This window comes from Malus domestica, chromosome 07 (genome assembly GCF_042453785.1).
Source record: "Malus domestica chromosome 07, GDT2T_hap1".
In the NCBI taxonomy this organism is placed as follows: Eukaryota; Viridiplantae; Streptophyta; class Magnoliopsida; order Rosales; family Rosaceae; genus Malus; species Malus domestica.
Genome location: NC_091667.1, coordinates 35,517,938 through 35,534,822, shown reverse-complemented (window position 1 = coordinate 35,534,822; position 16,885 = coordinate 35,517,938). Strand labels below are relative to the sequence as shown.

General features: G+C 37.3%; 1 protein-coding gene and 1 long non-coding RNA gene across 2 annotated transcripts; both read right to left on the bottom strand.

The window, feature by feature from the left end:
• Positions 1 to 3,640: 3,640 nt before the first annotated feature.
• On the bottom strand, positions 3,641 to 7,664 carry LOC114826186 (uncharacterized). The gene is made up of 3 exons (XR_003775095.2): positions 7,453 to 7,664; positions 6,527 to 6,662; positions 3,641 to 6,416 (listed from the first exon to the last, which is right to left on the bottom strand). It is a non-coding gene; the product is annotated as an uncharacterized lncRNA (long non-coding RNA).
• A 3,485-nt stretch (positions 7,665 to 11,149) lies between these two features.
• LOC139197843 (uncharacterized) lies at positions 11,150 to 12,952 on the bottom strand. Its single transcript, XM_070825838.1, has one exon. It carries the CDS (start codon positions 12,950 to 12,952, stop codon positions 11,150 to 11,152), a length of 1,803 nt encoding a protein of 600 aa, XP_070681939.1.
• Positions 12,953 to 16,885: the final 3,933 nt, after the last annotated feature.

Here is a 16,885-nt window from a genome sequence, read left to right as displayed (position 1 = left end):
TTTTAATGATTTTTTACAGCTACACTCCTTAACGCTATATGAATACAATGAATGAACTCGATCTTCAATTTCAAATATTTATACTAGTGGATACCAATAAATCTTATGTTATACTTAATGAAAGTATGAATAAACTCTTAAGGGATAGTGAATCTATTGTTTTGATGGGATACACATTCTACAAAACTAGTTTCAACGATCCAACCGTCAAACATGTTTGTATATACTTCGAGATTGCATAGGCCAAAATTTGCAAAAAACAAACATTCAGAGATCAAGTAACGGAATAAAACTTTTCGACGGTTATCAACGAAAAATCACTATTTAATGGTTATTTTAACTCCGATTTTGATGATTTTTTACAGCTATACTCCTTGACCCTATATGAATATAATGAATGAACTCGATCTTCAATTTCAAATATTTACACTAGTGGATACCAATAAATCTTATGTTATACTTAATAAAGTATGAATAAACTCTTAAGTGTTAGTGAATCTATTCTTTTGATGGGATACGCATTCTACGAAACTAGTTTCAACAATCCAACCGTCAAACATGTTTGTATATACTTCGAGATCGCATAGGCCAAAAATTGCAAAAAACAAACATTCAGAGATCAAGTAACGAGACAAAACGTTTAGACGGTTATCAACGAAAAATCACGATTTAACGGTTATTTTAACTCCGATTTTGATGATTTTTTACAGCTACACTCCTTGACCCTATATGAATACAAAGAATGAACTCGATCTTCAACTTAAAATATTTACACTAGTGGATACCACAAAATCTTATGTTATACTTAATGAAAGTATGAATAAGCTCGTAGTGTTAGTGAATCTATTTTTTTGATGAGATTCGCATTCTACGAAACTAGTTTCAACAATCCAACCGTCAAACATGTTTGTATATACTTCGAGATTGCATACGCCAAAAATTACAAAAAACAAACATTCAAAGATCAAGTAACGGGACAAAACTTTTCGACGGTTATCAACGAAAAATCACGATTTAACGGTTATTTTAACTCTGATTTTGATGTTTTTTTACAGCTACACTCATTGACCCTATATGAATACAATGAATGAATTCAATCTTCAATTTAAAATATTTACACTAGTGGATACCACAAAATCTTATGTTATACTTAATGAAAGTATAAATAAACTTTAAGTGTTAGTGAAATGCTAAGAACCGTTAATGAAAGTATAAATATTTTAAAATGACGATCAAATTAGTTCATTGTATTCATATAGGATCAAGGAGTGTAGCTATAAAAAATAATCAAAAGCGGAGTTCAAAGAACCGTTAAATCGTGATTTTTCGTTTTATAACCGTCGGAAAGTTTTGTCCCTTTACTTGATCTCTGAATGTTTGTTTTTTGCGATTTTTGGCATATGCGATCTCGAAGCATATACAAAAAAGTTTGACGGTTGGATTGTGGAAATTAGTTTCGTAGGATGCGTATCCCATCAAAATGATAGATTTATTAACACAATAGAATCATTAAAATGTTATATGAGATACCCAAAAAAAAAAAAGACTCGTTATCTAACTCCGATTTTGATGACTTTTGACATCTACACTCCTTGACTCTATATGAATACAATGAATGAATTCGATTTCAATTTAAAACCAATATTAATTATTTTATAAATTTTAAGTATTAATTGGACTATGTTTCAATTAGTATGTGATGATATTTTATAATAAAATTATATTTATGTTTTTTATTACGTTTTTTATTTAAGTTAAATTTTATTTATTAAAATCTTAAAATGTTATATGAGATAATTTGAAACGGATGGATAAACATTAGGCGGGAAATAGATGGATAATTTGAAATATTAGGTGGGAAATTTTTCGCTGGAAATGTATTCTCAGACTTAGTGTCGGTTTTAACCGACGTTATCATCTTTTAATTCGACGCAAGTTTCATTAAACCGACACTACATGAATTTTAAAAAGTGTGTCAGAAGTTGGTGTCGGTTAAGACCGACACCAACATTAATTTAAACTGACGTAGTATTTTCAATAAAGAGTGTCAGAAAGTTGTCAGGTTGGCGTCGGTTAAAAGCGACGCCATGTAAAGTGTGTCAGGTTAGCGTCGGTTTAACGCGACGCCATGTAAAGTGTGTCAGGTTAGCATCGGTTAAAAGCGACACCATATAAAGTGTGTCAGGTTGGCGTCGGTTCATGTACATTTAATCCGACGTCAGTCAATTAATGTCGATTTAAACCGACGCCAACTAAGTACCTATATTTAAACCCCTCAAGTACCCATATTTAAACCCCTCTCTTACCCATTCATCCGTGCTTCTTTTCTCCCCCAATTTAAGTCTTTCTTCTTCTCCTTCCCCATTTCATCCTTACATCCATTTCTTCCTCCTTTTCTGTTTTCCTCTTATCCTTCCCAATTTTCTATGGATCACCATTTTGAAGATCAACATTATGAGGAACTCCAATTTGAAGAGGAAGAGCTCGAAGGTGGTTCATTTTTAAATTATTATGATTATTAATTTTAGTTTTAGTTTTGTATTCTAACTGGTTTCATGCTTAAATTGAAAATTTATTTTTGTTTCTTTGTTTTTAATTGTTTTTTCTGTATTTACAAGGATCAACTCAATGAAGATGATGACCCTCAATTTCGAATTGGAAAGAACAACCTTGTTCGTTTGATTCGTCTGGAAAATGCATTAGTGATAATTCTAGTGCTTTTTCGAAACATGTAGCGGCAGAGATTAGAGATTATAGAAATATCCCAATGGAGGCATACTGAAATAAAGAAAAAACAAAGGTAAATGTTTCATGATTTATTTTATTAAACCTTGAAATTTGTCTAATAATTTTTTTTTATTTTTCAGGAGATTGCAGAAAAACTTCGGGAATAATTTTTATGGGTTGTAAACTATGAACCATACAATCGGTTCAAAACCTTTTGCAAAGGTTCGGGAAGAATTTTTATGGGTTGTACATTTTTAGGAATTGTAATTAATTTTAAATTTAATATATATTTGGTAGAAATTTTATTTTTAATATGAAGTTTGCTTAAAACTGTTTGTTTTTTCATTGACATATGGTGAGATTTATTTTTATATAATTTTTAATTATTATTAATTAAAAACGGGAAAATATATTTTTTATTATTAATATATTTGGTGTCGCTTATGAACGACAGTAGCGGGACTATTTAATTTTTTTAACTCAGATGATGTCGGTTTAAACCGACAGTGGACGTGATTTTTTAATTTTTAATTTTTACTTAACGTCGGTTTAGACTGACAGTAGGTGTGATTTTTTAATTTTTAATTTTTACTTAGCGTCGCTTTTAAGCGCCATCATGTCAAATGTTAATGTCGCTTAAAAGTGACGTCAGATATTATGTCGCTTTTAAGCGACGCTATTGTTTATTTTTTTTATAATACTTTACTTCTTGGTGTCGGATTAAGGGGAATAAGCGACGTCATTGCCCTTTTGTGACGGTAGTATTGGTGTCGGTTCCTCAATCCGACATTGCTTTATTTAATGTCGGATTTTTACCAAATATCCGACGTTAACTAGTGTTTATTGTCGGTTTTAAAACGCCAGTAATATGCCCTTTTGTAGTAGTGGCCGAATTTTTGGAGGCACCTCCAACTTCCAAATAATAGCCCACAATTTTTTTGGAATCGAATGAACTACAGGCAGACGATGATCCCTGACATCTAAAGATTGAATTTGAAGCCACCTATAACCCGATTTAACAGAATATTTACCATTCCAGCTAGCAGCCCAAACAAGTCGGTATTTCCTCCTCGAGTCTCCAATAAGTGTTTCTTGAATAGCCCTTTGATTCACCATAGAGAGAAGCGGTCTCAAAAAATCAATATCCCATTGCCGGGAAGAAGAGTCAATGAGGGAGCTAACTCGTAAATTTTTTGTAACTTCAACCACACCAAGCGGCATAGGGTGCCGCGACTGTAATAATGGCAGCCACCTGTCCACCTAAGCCCTCACATCTTCCCCACCCATAATCTGCCAATGGGAACCGTTGGCAAGAAGCTCCCTGCCCGAGAGAAGACTGGACCAAGCCCACGACGCCCTTGCTCTTTTTTTAACCTCCCAAAAAGAACAATGCGGGAAGTACTGGGCCTTAATAACCCGAGCCCACAACAAATTCGGCTCCGTAATTAACCTACATCACTGCTTAGCTAGTAATGCATCATTAAAATCTTGAAAATTCCTGAAACCCATGCCACCCATATCCTAAGAAAGGCCAAAGACCTCATTGGACACCCAGTGAATCTTTCGGTCTTCCCCGTGGCTTACCCACCAAAACCTCGCAACCATGGCATCCAATTCCTATCAAACAACAGCAGGAAATTTAAAAATGCTCATAGGATAAGCAGGAATAGCTTGGACCACAGCCTTAATCAAAACTTCTCTTCCCACCCGCGACAAAGCACTCTGTTTCCACCCTTGGAGCTTTCCCAAGATTCTCCCCTTCACATAAGCAAGGCCACACTTCTCCCTTTCACATAAGCAATTATTTACATCTGCTCTCAGAAAAAGAAGAGTATTGTCCGCAAAAAACATGTAAGAAATGATAGGCCCCGAGACACCGAGCCGCATTCCTTCCAACCTTTTATCATCAACCGCTTCATGAATCATGCTCGAAAGAACCTCCCCAAGTAAAATAAACATATACAGAGATAATGGGTCTCCCTGCCTGAGACCCCTAGAAGGAGCAAACTTGTCACCTGGCTGCCCATTGATAAGGACCACAAATTTAACAGAAGAAACACATCCCATAACAAGCTTTCTCCACATACTACAGAAACCCATTCTCTTCATAACCGCATCGAGAAAATCTCATTCCACCCTATCATAGGCTTTCTGCATATCCAATTTAATACCCATTTCAAACTTACATTTCGATGTCCTCCATTTCAAAAAAGTGGAACATTTCATGAGCAATCCCAATATTATCTTGAATTTGTCGCCCCGCCACAAAAGCATTTTGGGAGGGAGAGATGATCTTTGGTAAAATAACCTTCAAACGGTTCACCAAAACCTTTAACAACACTTTGTAGGAGTAATTACAAAGACTACTAGGCCGGAACTGCGAAACCGACTCCGCGTGAGGAACCTTGGGGATCAAGACAATATGAGTAGAATTAAGAGTAGACGGACTACTCGTGCCCTGCATCAACTCCCTCACCAAAGCACTAACATCCCCTATAAACATGATCCCAATAAGATTGATAAAATATACCTTGAAATCCATCCGGTCCAGGAGCTTTAGACCGCCCATTTTGAAAACCGCGGCCTTAATTTCATCCTTAGTAACCGGCATTAATAGCTCCTGATTCATATCCCCAGTCACATACGGGCTAATACAGCCCAACATTGATCCCCAATTCCTAGCTTATCCTGATGTAAAAGTTTGCATAAAATGATCTTCCACCAACTTTCGAACACGACAAGGTTGCTCCACCCAATTCCCAAGCTCATCATTTATTTTGATAATCTGGTTTCGCCGTCTTCGATGCAAAGTTGAATTATGAAAGAATTTGGTGTTAGCATCCTCATCGCGAAGCCACTTAACTCTAGATCGCTGCATCCAGTAACTTTCCTCTTGAGCCCACAGATCATCAACAAACCGAGATTTCTGCTTAATATCTTCAATATTAGAGCGCCAATCTATTTAAAGCTCCTGCAACTGGTGAAGAAGTTCCTGAATCTGATGACCCCTCTTCTTGAATTTATTACGGTTCCACCGTATAAGACTGGATTTACAATCGTTAATTTTCTTCGTCCACCTCACCAAGATCTCACCAGGTTCTGGCCGATTCCAGCAAGAGCTCACAAACTGATTACACTCCTCCTCCTTAGCCCAGAATGCCTCAAATTTGAACGCCCTGCGTCCCCGCACACTCCCCGAATCAGATTGAATAATAATAGGACAATGATTAGACCCCAAAATCGTCCCATGCGTAACCATGGAATTAGGCCACATATACTGCCATAACCCGTTGATCAGAGCCCTATCAATCCGTTCCTCCACCAAATCTCCATGGCGCATACCACGCCAAGTGAAAGCATGACCATTAAAATCCAAATCCCACATATTAGTAGCATAAATAAATTCCTCCAGATACCTTGGCCTATTGTATAAGACCTCCACACCCCCTGACTTTTCATGATCCCAAAGAAACTCATTGAAGTCCCCGGTAGGGGTGGTTCGGTATGGGTTCCCATACCGAAACCCTTGTCCCGATTCCCAAACCGAAATTTTCGGGAATCCCAATTTCAATACCGATCCCAAACCAAATTTTCGGGAATCCCAATTTTCGGGAATCCCGAATTAGTTTCAGGATTTCGGGACAAATCGGGAATCCCAAAATAGTAGTTGAAAAACTTGGATCAACACCCTGCATTCACGAAATTTTAAGATGAAAATGTCAATGATGGAAGTTGGAACCATGAATAGATGTTACGACATTTTGATAGCAAATATAACACGAAAGTGACAGAAACTCACTCCACTGCGAACTTTCTTCACCAACTTAACTCCACCATCACGAAGCTTGCCATCTGGTGTAAAGAAAAGCCTCCATTGCTGAGCTGAAAGAGCATGTTTTCTTTTCCTGCGGGACCAAGGTGACTTAAGACGAACCCTGAAAATGAAACAATGAGTACAATTAGTAATGGTTAGATTAAGGAAGCATCAGCTATACAAAAAATATCAGTGTATAAATGAATGAAAATGTTAGGCCAATAAAAACATCTCAAAGTTTGAACCTTTCATATAAAAGAAAGGGTCTGGCAGTAGACGAAAACCAAATTAGACCGCTTCAAAATTCTGGATATTCTACATAAGCATGCACTCGAAGGGCCAAGTCAAAGCAAATTATCAACAATGATTAAAGTTAAACTGTAGATAAACGCAATAGCTTTGCAGCTTAATTAATTGACTTTGAATATCCAAAACACTTCAATCCATCTATCTGTTGAGAAGATTAGTAAAAATTAACATCAATTCGGGTTTATCAATCTTTGACTCATTAAACCACAGCATTGTTGCTCAATGGCAGCTTAATATACAAAATTCAAACACTTACAATATTAAAACATAAAGATCCTAACTTTACTAGAACCATGAGACCAAAACAACACAAATCTTCCAGAAGCAAATCGATGCGCAAAAGAAACAACCAATGCAGCTTGCCCAATACATCGAACCCACAATTTTTTAAGCAACTGAAAGAGTAACAATTTACAAGGAGGACCAAAATGCGAATGAAGAAGGTGACCCGAAAGAAGGGATCGAAGCGAAAACGCCATTAAAACAGTGGAACTGAGCTAAAATTGGTACTAAAAACATGAACTTGAAGCTTCCCGAGATCGGGATCTAAGAGAGGAAATTACCGAAAACAAAACTTTAGAGAGAGAGAGAGAGAGACTCACCGATCAAAGGAAGAACAATGAGCTGGTGAGGAAGAGGACACGAATAACAGAACCGAACACAAATGAATCCACGAAGACGACGACGATGACAGCGAAGACGGAGAATGAGATGACGTTGGTGAGGGACGACGTTGGTGAGGGCCGGAGGCTCAGGGGCTGCGCTTCGAAACAAATGAACGGAGGAACTACAAAAGTGAAATGTGATCTGACCTAAAAACAAATCAACGACACAGATTAAATCCAAAACAATGAACGGTTGAAATAATTCTCTTATAATTAAAAAATTATATATATAATTTTTTTTTTCGGTTCGGTATGGGAATACCGAAAAAATGAAATGCAATACTGAATCCCATACCGAAACTTTCGGTTTGGTTTGGGATTACATCCCGAAAATTTTGGGAATTTTGGTTTGGGATCGGGATTTTTTTGGTTTGGTTTGGGATTTTTGGGATTTTTTCCAGCCCTAGTCCCCGGCACACAGCCACGGAATATCAGATGGCGTAAAAAACTTCGTCATCCATTCCCAAAAAGCAGCTTTTTCCTCCCTGTACGAAGTTCCATAAACCCTAGTGATCCGGACCCAACTATGGTCTCCAACATTTCGCGAGATAACATCAATAATATGCTTAGACGAAAACAGAATTTGCACCTCCACAGAATCATCCCACCACAAACTTAGACCACATGCCCTTCCAATCGCAGAAACATTGAAACCATTCAAGAAACCCATACGTTGCCTAACCCCATTTAATCTTTGATCTTTCATTTTAGTTTCAGATAAAAAGATCATAGAGGGTCGCTTATTTCGGATAAGACCATGAAGGGCCCTTACTGCCGTGTCTGACCCTAGACCACGGCAGTTCCAAAACACCAAAATCATGGCGATCTTGCGGCTGTTGAGGGCCAGCCGCCACCATCCCGAGCCAGGTTGCCCGCACACTTATCCAAGACACTACTCTCTTCCTCTGCTGAGACTGCCTCCACAAGATCTCTCATATCACGGACTTCTATAGGAACTTCGTGTAACTTCTCGTCATCATAAATAACCCTATCAACCCTGAGACATCTTTCTGTAATGCTCATACCCCGCACCAATTCCACCATCTTACCTTTTCTATCCTCAGCCTTGTCATTTCCCCTAGTCTTTTTTTTCGGGGATGGGATTAAGTCCATACTCGGAGACTCCACTCCTCTCTTGAAACCACCAGCCTCTTTAAGCATAAGGCTTGGAATCATCCTTGAGTTACTAACCTCATTCCCTCTAAACCCCTCTAAAATAACACCTGGTAAATGAGCAGAAAATTCCTCACTGACCTCCCGAATCTGAACTGATTGTCTTCCTTCTCCACCCTGAAATACCGCCTGATTAAAATCTTGCGGGAAACCCCCACCTCCACAATCCCACCTGATCTGACGACTGATTTGAGGCACTACCACCTGAAATTGACTAGAAGGAAAGTTTTGGCGCTGTAATCTGTGCCATTTCTTCTTGTCACGAATTCGAGAACTGTGTTCCCCCTCACTGACAATAACCCCAGTTGCTTCATTCTCATGTTGAGCCTCACTGTGGTTCAGACGTTGCATCATCGACATGGGACTATCATTTCCCCGTACCATTCCAACCTTCCTCCTTTCACCTGCTCTCACACGCATCGGACGCATGGGCTCCACAAAATCAAGCACTAGGGGAGCTTTTATCCAATCTCCATAACTATCTGCCCCTCCCAAGTTCACTGCAAAAGAACACTCCGTATTAACATGACCAATACGCCTACAATGATAGCAAAAGTCTTGGAGCCTCTTGTATCTGAACTCTACCCAAGTTTCACGGTTCATCGCCCTTTTCAGCCAACATCCAATAACTAGCGGGTTCTCCGTATTTACTAATACTTTAACCCTTAAGAAGCCACGAGCTTTGGCTAGATCCTCCATCTCCAAAAAAGCTCCAGCATTCCTAGTAAGGCAAGTAACATTCTCCTTGGTAACCAAACATAACGAGACACCACAGATTTGAACCCAAAAAGGAACAGTCTTCATGTCGACTTCCTCCAAAGCAAGGTCTGGGGGCCATGTCTTCACTACAAAATTCTTCTTTATGACTGCCCAAGGCACCTGCTCAAGGATTTTGTTCGCCATACTTTGATCCTACACCGAAATAATAAACAAGTTCTCTCGAACCCATTTAATTCCCACTTCACCCATATCCTTCCAAACCGTGTTGAGAATGTTTCTAATGCTTTATCTATTCAGCGTTCTGTGTGCCAGAGCCATACCAACCATTTTAACACAAAGCTCTATAGCTGACAAATCCAGCAAACGATCCAGATGAACTACAAGCTCATCCACACCCTGATTCTCCATAATTATCTAACTCATCTCTTTCGAAAGCCCCGGTGATATCGCAGAGTACTTAATATGCACAGAAAAAACCTTTGGAAAACCAGCAAGTAACAGTCTCATACCTTTAACCAGTCGCAATTCTCCTTTAAAAACCAATGGAAGCACAATAAAATTTGCAATAAAAGCATATACTTGAACGTACCTACCACTTGGAGGCAAAAGGAACTGCGATCCTTTAAAGCTGCCAACCAAACCCTCAATAGACCCATAAATACAATTCATGCATTCAATTCGTTGAGAACTAATTATACCCATAGGTTATCCATCCTCAATAAACCCACGATTTTCTCGGACTACCTTTTCCACATCGAATAAGGAAGTACAGAGGAATAAAACCACAACCCCCAAACTGAATGACCAATACAACCCTAACCCCCAAATAAAAGAATGGGAGGAATAAATGCCCTGCCCACTCTCCTCCATACCAACCCCACCACACCCAGAAGAAACACAAACCCCAATCGAAGAAAACGAAGAAGAAATTAAAGCTACACCTACCCCACTCAGAGAAAACGCCCAAAATTGAGATCCACAACCACAGATGACGAACACCAATAAGGATAGAAGAGCGTAGACCCGCACCCAGTGGCGGATCCAGGAATCTTACCCCAAGGGGTCGCAGTGTAAAAGTTCAAATAAAAATTTAGGATGGAAAAACATATTGAAAATGAAATCATAGTACTTTCATTCATAATTCATAATGGAAACAATATTACAAACTATAATTGTCCACGACGAGGTTTCATATTTTGAAAACGAAGCATTATAGCTTCATTTTCAATACAAGCAAAAATATCTCTCTCAATATAAACAAGCAAGCTATCACTCAACCATTGATCTCCCATTTTGTTCCTAAGTGGACCCTTAACAATATTCATGACAGAAAATGCTCTCTCCACTGAAGCAGTTGCAACTGGTAAAACTAAAGACAATGTAATGAGCAAATATACATAATTGAATACTTGATGCATCCTTGTCTCCACCATTTTTTTTGCAAGATCACCAATCCCTTCCAATTGAGAGAAATCACTACTGGAACACACATAATGAATATAAATCTCAAGTTGATCTTCAAGTGCCAAACGATCTTCATCCGAAAAGTCTTGAGGATAAAATTGAGCAAGACGAAGTAACTTTGGTTGATCAAAAGCTACAAATGAATCTTTCGGACTCAAACATGCCATACAAATAAGCAACTCGGTATTTACCTCATTAAAGCGATCCTCTAACTCCGTAATTTGCTCATCAATAACATAAATAAAGAACTCCACACGATAATGATGACGATTTGTCTTTATTGGAGCATAACGCATTGACCTCCCTGGAAGTATAAATGCCTCTTCCATGTTAGGAACATCAATATGATGTTTTTCACAAAAGAAGATACTTCATCAACCAATGCATCGAACCCATTATTCCTCATCCAATATAGCTTTTCCTTGCATGATTTCACTAAAGCCATTGCATTCACAATTTCTTGATCTTTCCTTTGCAATGCTTGTGACAAATCATTTGTGAGTCCCAATATGACTTTCATCAAGAAAAGGTGAAACACAAACTCAAAAGTAAGTATCACTCTTATTAACGTATTTGCTTCACCCGCACTTTCATTGGGATTATTATCAATAACCATTTGAAGCACATGAACCACGGATGACAACATAGAAATGATGCTAATCAAGGTACCATAGTGTGAGTTCCATTGTGTGTCACCGGCACGTTTGAGACTTGTTTCTTGATTTAAGCCTCGCCCCGTTATAAGACAATCATTTTCAAAAGCTATCACAAGCTCTTCTTGAAGTTGCCCTCTAAGTGAATCACGCCGCTTACAAGATGCTCCAACATGATTAACCACATTATTAGCCGTTGCAAAAAAAGAAGCAATGTCTATATTATTCTTTGCTACGGCAACAAGAGCTAGTTGAAGTTGATGAGCAAAGCAATGAACATAATATGCACAAGGTTGTTCTCTCAATATCTTTGTTTTAAGGTCATTCAACTCACCTCTCATATTGCTAGCACCATCATAACCTTGTCCTCGTAGCTTGGAAATGCTCAAACCGTAGCGAGAAAACAATGTGTCAATAGCATCCTTTAGTGAACTTGAAGTAGTGTCGGTAACATGTTGGATACCCACAAATCTTTCAATTACATGCCCGTTGTCATCCACATAACGCAACACCATAGCCATTTGCTCTTTCACAGACACATCACGTGCTTCATCCACCAATATTGAAAAGAATATATCTTTTAGACCATCCATGATAGCATCAAGTGTTTCAAGGGCACATGAATTCACAATTTCTTTTTGAATGGAAGGAGCTAGTAATTTGAGATTCCCCGGAGCATTTTCCATCACAACTTCTCTAACTTTATCATTATTATCTGCAAGGAATTGCAATAACTCCAAGTAATTTCCCCTATTGCTTGAAGTGGCACTTTCATCATGGCCACGAAAAGGAAGACCTTGTCGCAATAAAAACTTAGTGCACTTGATTGAAGCAATCAAGCATGTGCGATAAGCCTTACGAGTTTGGTCAGAGTGTTTGCTCACTGCCGTTTCAATATGTGTAGCTTGATTCATCAAATTTGTAGCAGCTTCTCTAGCCTTATTATGAACACTCCCAACCGGGCCAACATGCATCTTAAATCTTTCTCTCCCTTTCTTCCAATTCTTAAATCCATCTCCAGTGAAAGCTTCACTACCCACTTGTTCAAAATTGGTTTTAAAGAGATAGCAATAGAGACAAAATGCCGCATCTTTAGATACACTATACTCCAACCAATCAAACTCATCAAACCATTGGGGAATGAAGCGTCGATTAATTCCCGACATATTAGTTATTGGGAAATTATGACCTCTAGGTTGACAAGGTCCTTTTTGTAGATATAATCTTCGGACCTCATCTCTCATATTAGCGTCATAATCTATTATTCGAGTTCTTAATCCAGGATCCGCTTGAAGATTACCCAAAACATCATCTAACTGACTTTGTCTTGAACTTGGAGTTCTTGAACTACCAACAGTATTTGAACTATCAACATTATTCGAACTACCCGAACCCGATGATGACTTTCTCTTAAAAAACTGTTCCATAATAATGCTTGCTACATATACAAAATATTCAAAATAAATACTCACAATATAAACAAACCATAAACATAATCAAAATAAATATGAATTGGATTTTCAATTAAATTAAATATCTCATCTTGCATTCTAATTTCTACATATACAAAATAATGAAAATAAAAACTCACAATATAAACAAACCATCAATATAATCAAAATAAATATGAATTGAATTTCAATTAAATTAAATATATTCTACATATACAAAATATTCAAAATAAATACTCACACAATATAAACAAACCATAAACATAATCAAAATAAATATGAATTGGATTTCAATTAAATTAAATATCTCATCTTGCATTCTACATCTACAAAATAATGAAAATAAAAAATCACAATATAAACAAACCATCAATAAAAACAAACCAATAAAAACTCACAATATAAACAAATCATCAATATAAACAAACCATCAATAAAAACTCACAATAAAAACTCACAAAATAAATATGAATTGAATTTCAATTAATTAAATATATTCTACATATACAAAATATTCAAAATAAATACTCACATCACAATATAAAAACCAAGGGAGGAGATGGAGTTGGAGCCGCCAGCAGAGGAGCATCAAGGGAGGAGATGGAGTTCACGTTGAGGGTTTGGGGGCAGTAGCAGCAAGGGAAGAGAGGAATTGAGGATTTGGGGGTATTGAGTTAGGGTTGAAGGATGAAAAATTGGGGCTTTTAATTGTATAGGGGTCGGGTAGGAAAGGCTGGGATGGGGGGGCACGGTGGGAATTTTTTTTTTTTCCGGCCTGGCCCAAAACGACGCCGTTTTGGCCAGGTCATTTAAAAAAAATTCCTGGGCCAAAACGACGCCGTTTTGCCCGTATGTTTTGAAAAAAAAGAAGCGCGCAGCTTCTTCTTCCTCTTCCTGCAGTGCCGAGCTTCGTTCAGGAGTTTTGTCGAACACTTGGCGTGCGACTTCGATCCCGACGACCCCAGCTCCAAGAGGTCGCGTATGGGAGCTTCAAGGTTGTTTCCATGGTTTCCAAGGGGTCGTGCGACCTCGACGACCCCACTGTGGATCCGCCCCTGCCCGCACCCACACGAAGACATGCACAACAGCGGATTCTCAGTGAGGAGAAAAAACTCTCACTTCGGAGAGAAAAAGATACTCCATTATTATTTTATTTTTTTAATTTTTAATTATAATTTTTTTTTCGTTTTCCTTTTACCTTTTATGTCTGTACACTTTGATGAGTTGGGCCTCTCATTATTCTCTAGTTACGGATTTGAGTTTCTATTGTAAAATTAAAAATTTTAATTTTATCATATTTTTAATACTATATTTATATAATTTTTTTAAAAAAATTGAGATTTACATGTGTTCGTGATGCCTATTCACTAAACTATTAGACCATGTGCATATTACAAAATGACTTACGTCATATAAAAGATCTACATCACATCATATTAAAAGACCTACGTCATATAAAAAGACAAACTTGAATTCAGTTGTCTTAAAGAGAAGGGCAACGCAGCTAGCAGCTTCAATCTCTCTGCCAAATTGGCGGCAATTTACCTAATATGTTAGGAGTTGATTATGTGATTCAAACTCTTACATGTTAGCAATTAAAAATATACCCCTACAATAACATTATCATTGTATAAAGCCTCGTTTATGAGAGTATTGAATATTTCCTAGGTTGAATAGAACCCTCACCCAAGTGAATCCCAACAAATTAGAGCCTCACGTGACAAGATAAAGGACAATCTCACTTGAAAGAATTGTGAGTCTTTTATGGATGAAAGGCAAGCCCAAAACCATTTATTCAGTAAATAATCAAGACCTTTTTTTAGAAATAATAAAAGATTCCATGCTATACTCATATAAATTAAGAGGAGAGTCATTTGAACAAAATCTTAAGTGTTAAAACAAATAATCTTAATCAGCTGACTTATAGAATACTTTTTAATAGTCTAAAGATTCTAAATTTCCATTATTTTTTTCATGTTTTTTATGTTTTGATTGATTTTATTATTGACGACTACGATAAGAGTTTGAGGTATGCTATCCACACACCTCTTTTTACTTCTCACACTCCTTGTTAATTTTTGTCCGTTGATCTTATTCAATTCATCCGATCCGACAGCCGAAAACCAAAAAGGTGTGGGAGAAATAAAAAGGGGTGTGTGGATATCACACCCCTAAGAGTTTACGTATGTTGAAGAAATTCATTTGTTGGTGTAGTGGAATGTTCGGCTTTTTTTTTTAGCAAACGATATTATCTATAGGGTAGGGGTGAGCTAAGTCTCACAATGGGCTAGCAATAATGTGGTTCAAATTCGCATTTGACGATAATCGAATCTAAGACCTCTCACTAACAAGTGAAGAGAAATCTAAGGTCACCTCTAACCGAGCCGGCCAAAGGGCTATAGGCCAAAACATAGCCTGTTTTGCACAAAACTCATCTCTAGTGGAAGGCTGGGCCAAAAAAATTTGGGACCCACCAGGCCAAAATATAGCCAAATGGTCAGAGGGCTGGGCAAACATAGCTAGCCAACCAATCTTGAAAGTTGGGCTCAGCTGTGTTACTAACTGACGTTATGTAGCCTTTTTTTTAAGACGAAATTAAGAAATTTTTTTTAAAATTCTAATTTTTTCCTATAAATACTTAAGTCATTTCTACACAATTTCTCACATCCTTTTCACCCTTCCATACTATTTTACCTCATTTTAATGTCTAAGTTGCTAACATGCAAGTAAAATTAAAATATTTAATAGCATGAAACTTAAAACAACATTTAGCGACAAGTGGACCTCAAAATATGTCCAGAAACCTTATTTTAATATAACAATTTAATTCAATTAACTGATAAAATTAAATAACAAACTTAAAATAATAAATTATTGAGGAAGCTAAAAAATAGCCCCCTTCAGTTGGAGATTGTATATAGATATGGTCTGACACTGTTCATTAAAAAATAATTTCTTACAAGACTATAATCTGGACGAGGGCTAAACGTAGCCCCTTTCTCCAACCGAAAGGGGGCCAAAGGACCATGTTTTGCTCTATAGCCCTGCAAGAAACTATTTTTTTTTTAATGAACAGTGTCAGACCATATTTTATAACATCTCCACCCAAGAGGGCCAAAGGGTCATAGGTCAAAACATAGCCCATTTGACAAAAAACCTATCTTCAACTGAATGGGCTATTTTTAGCCCCTTAATAATTTTTTATTTTAATTGAATTAATATAGTTGATTGAATTAAACTATCATATTAAAATAAGGCTTTCAGACATATTTTGAGTGACACTTGTCGCTAAATGAATAAGCCTTCAGATTTCTTATCTTTATATAATGAAAAGAATGTGAAAAAATAGTGAAGAATTGAAATAAAATGAGTTAAGATAGTATGAAATGGTGAAAAGGATGTGAGAAATGGTGTAAAATGGCTTAGGTATTTATAGGAATTAAATTAGAAATTTTTTTTTCCAAATTTTGTCTAAAAAAAAAAATCAAACCCAATAATAATTTGACGTCAACTAGCATGGGTTTCGGCTGGTGCCAACCGGCTGGTTGGCTGACTCATTTTGGCCACCTTGTTGGCTTGGTGGATGAATTATGGGCCCGTGGGGCCCATAAGCCATTTGGCCTAATCCTCGGTTGAAGACAATTTTCGTGTCAAAACATACTATATTTTGACCTATGGCTCTTTTGTCACCCCTCGAACCCAACATATGTCTAGGATTGACGTGTGACGTCATCCAACATCTGTATATTTAACAGATCTCGCCTCCAATATATGTACAAGGCATAACTCAAGATCCAACTACGTAATAATTTTTCGTAAGTTTTATGGTTGCATCTAACCTCCTCGTTAGACTGCCTACGTACCCTAAACAGGGATCAAGCCATTCGTAGTTCATCACTCACAAAATCA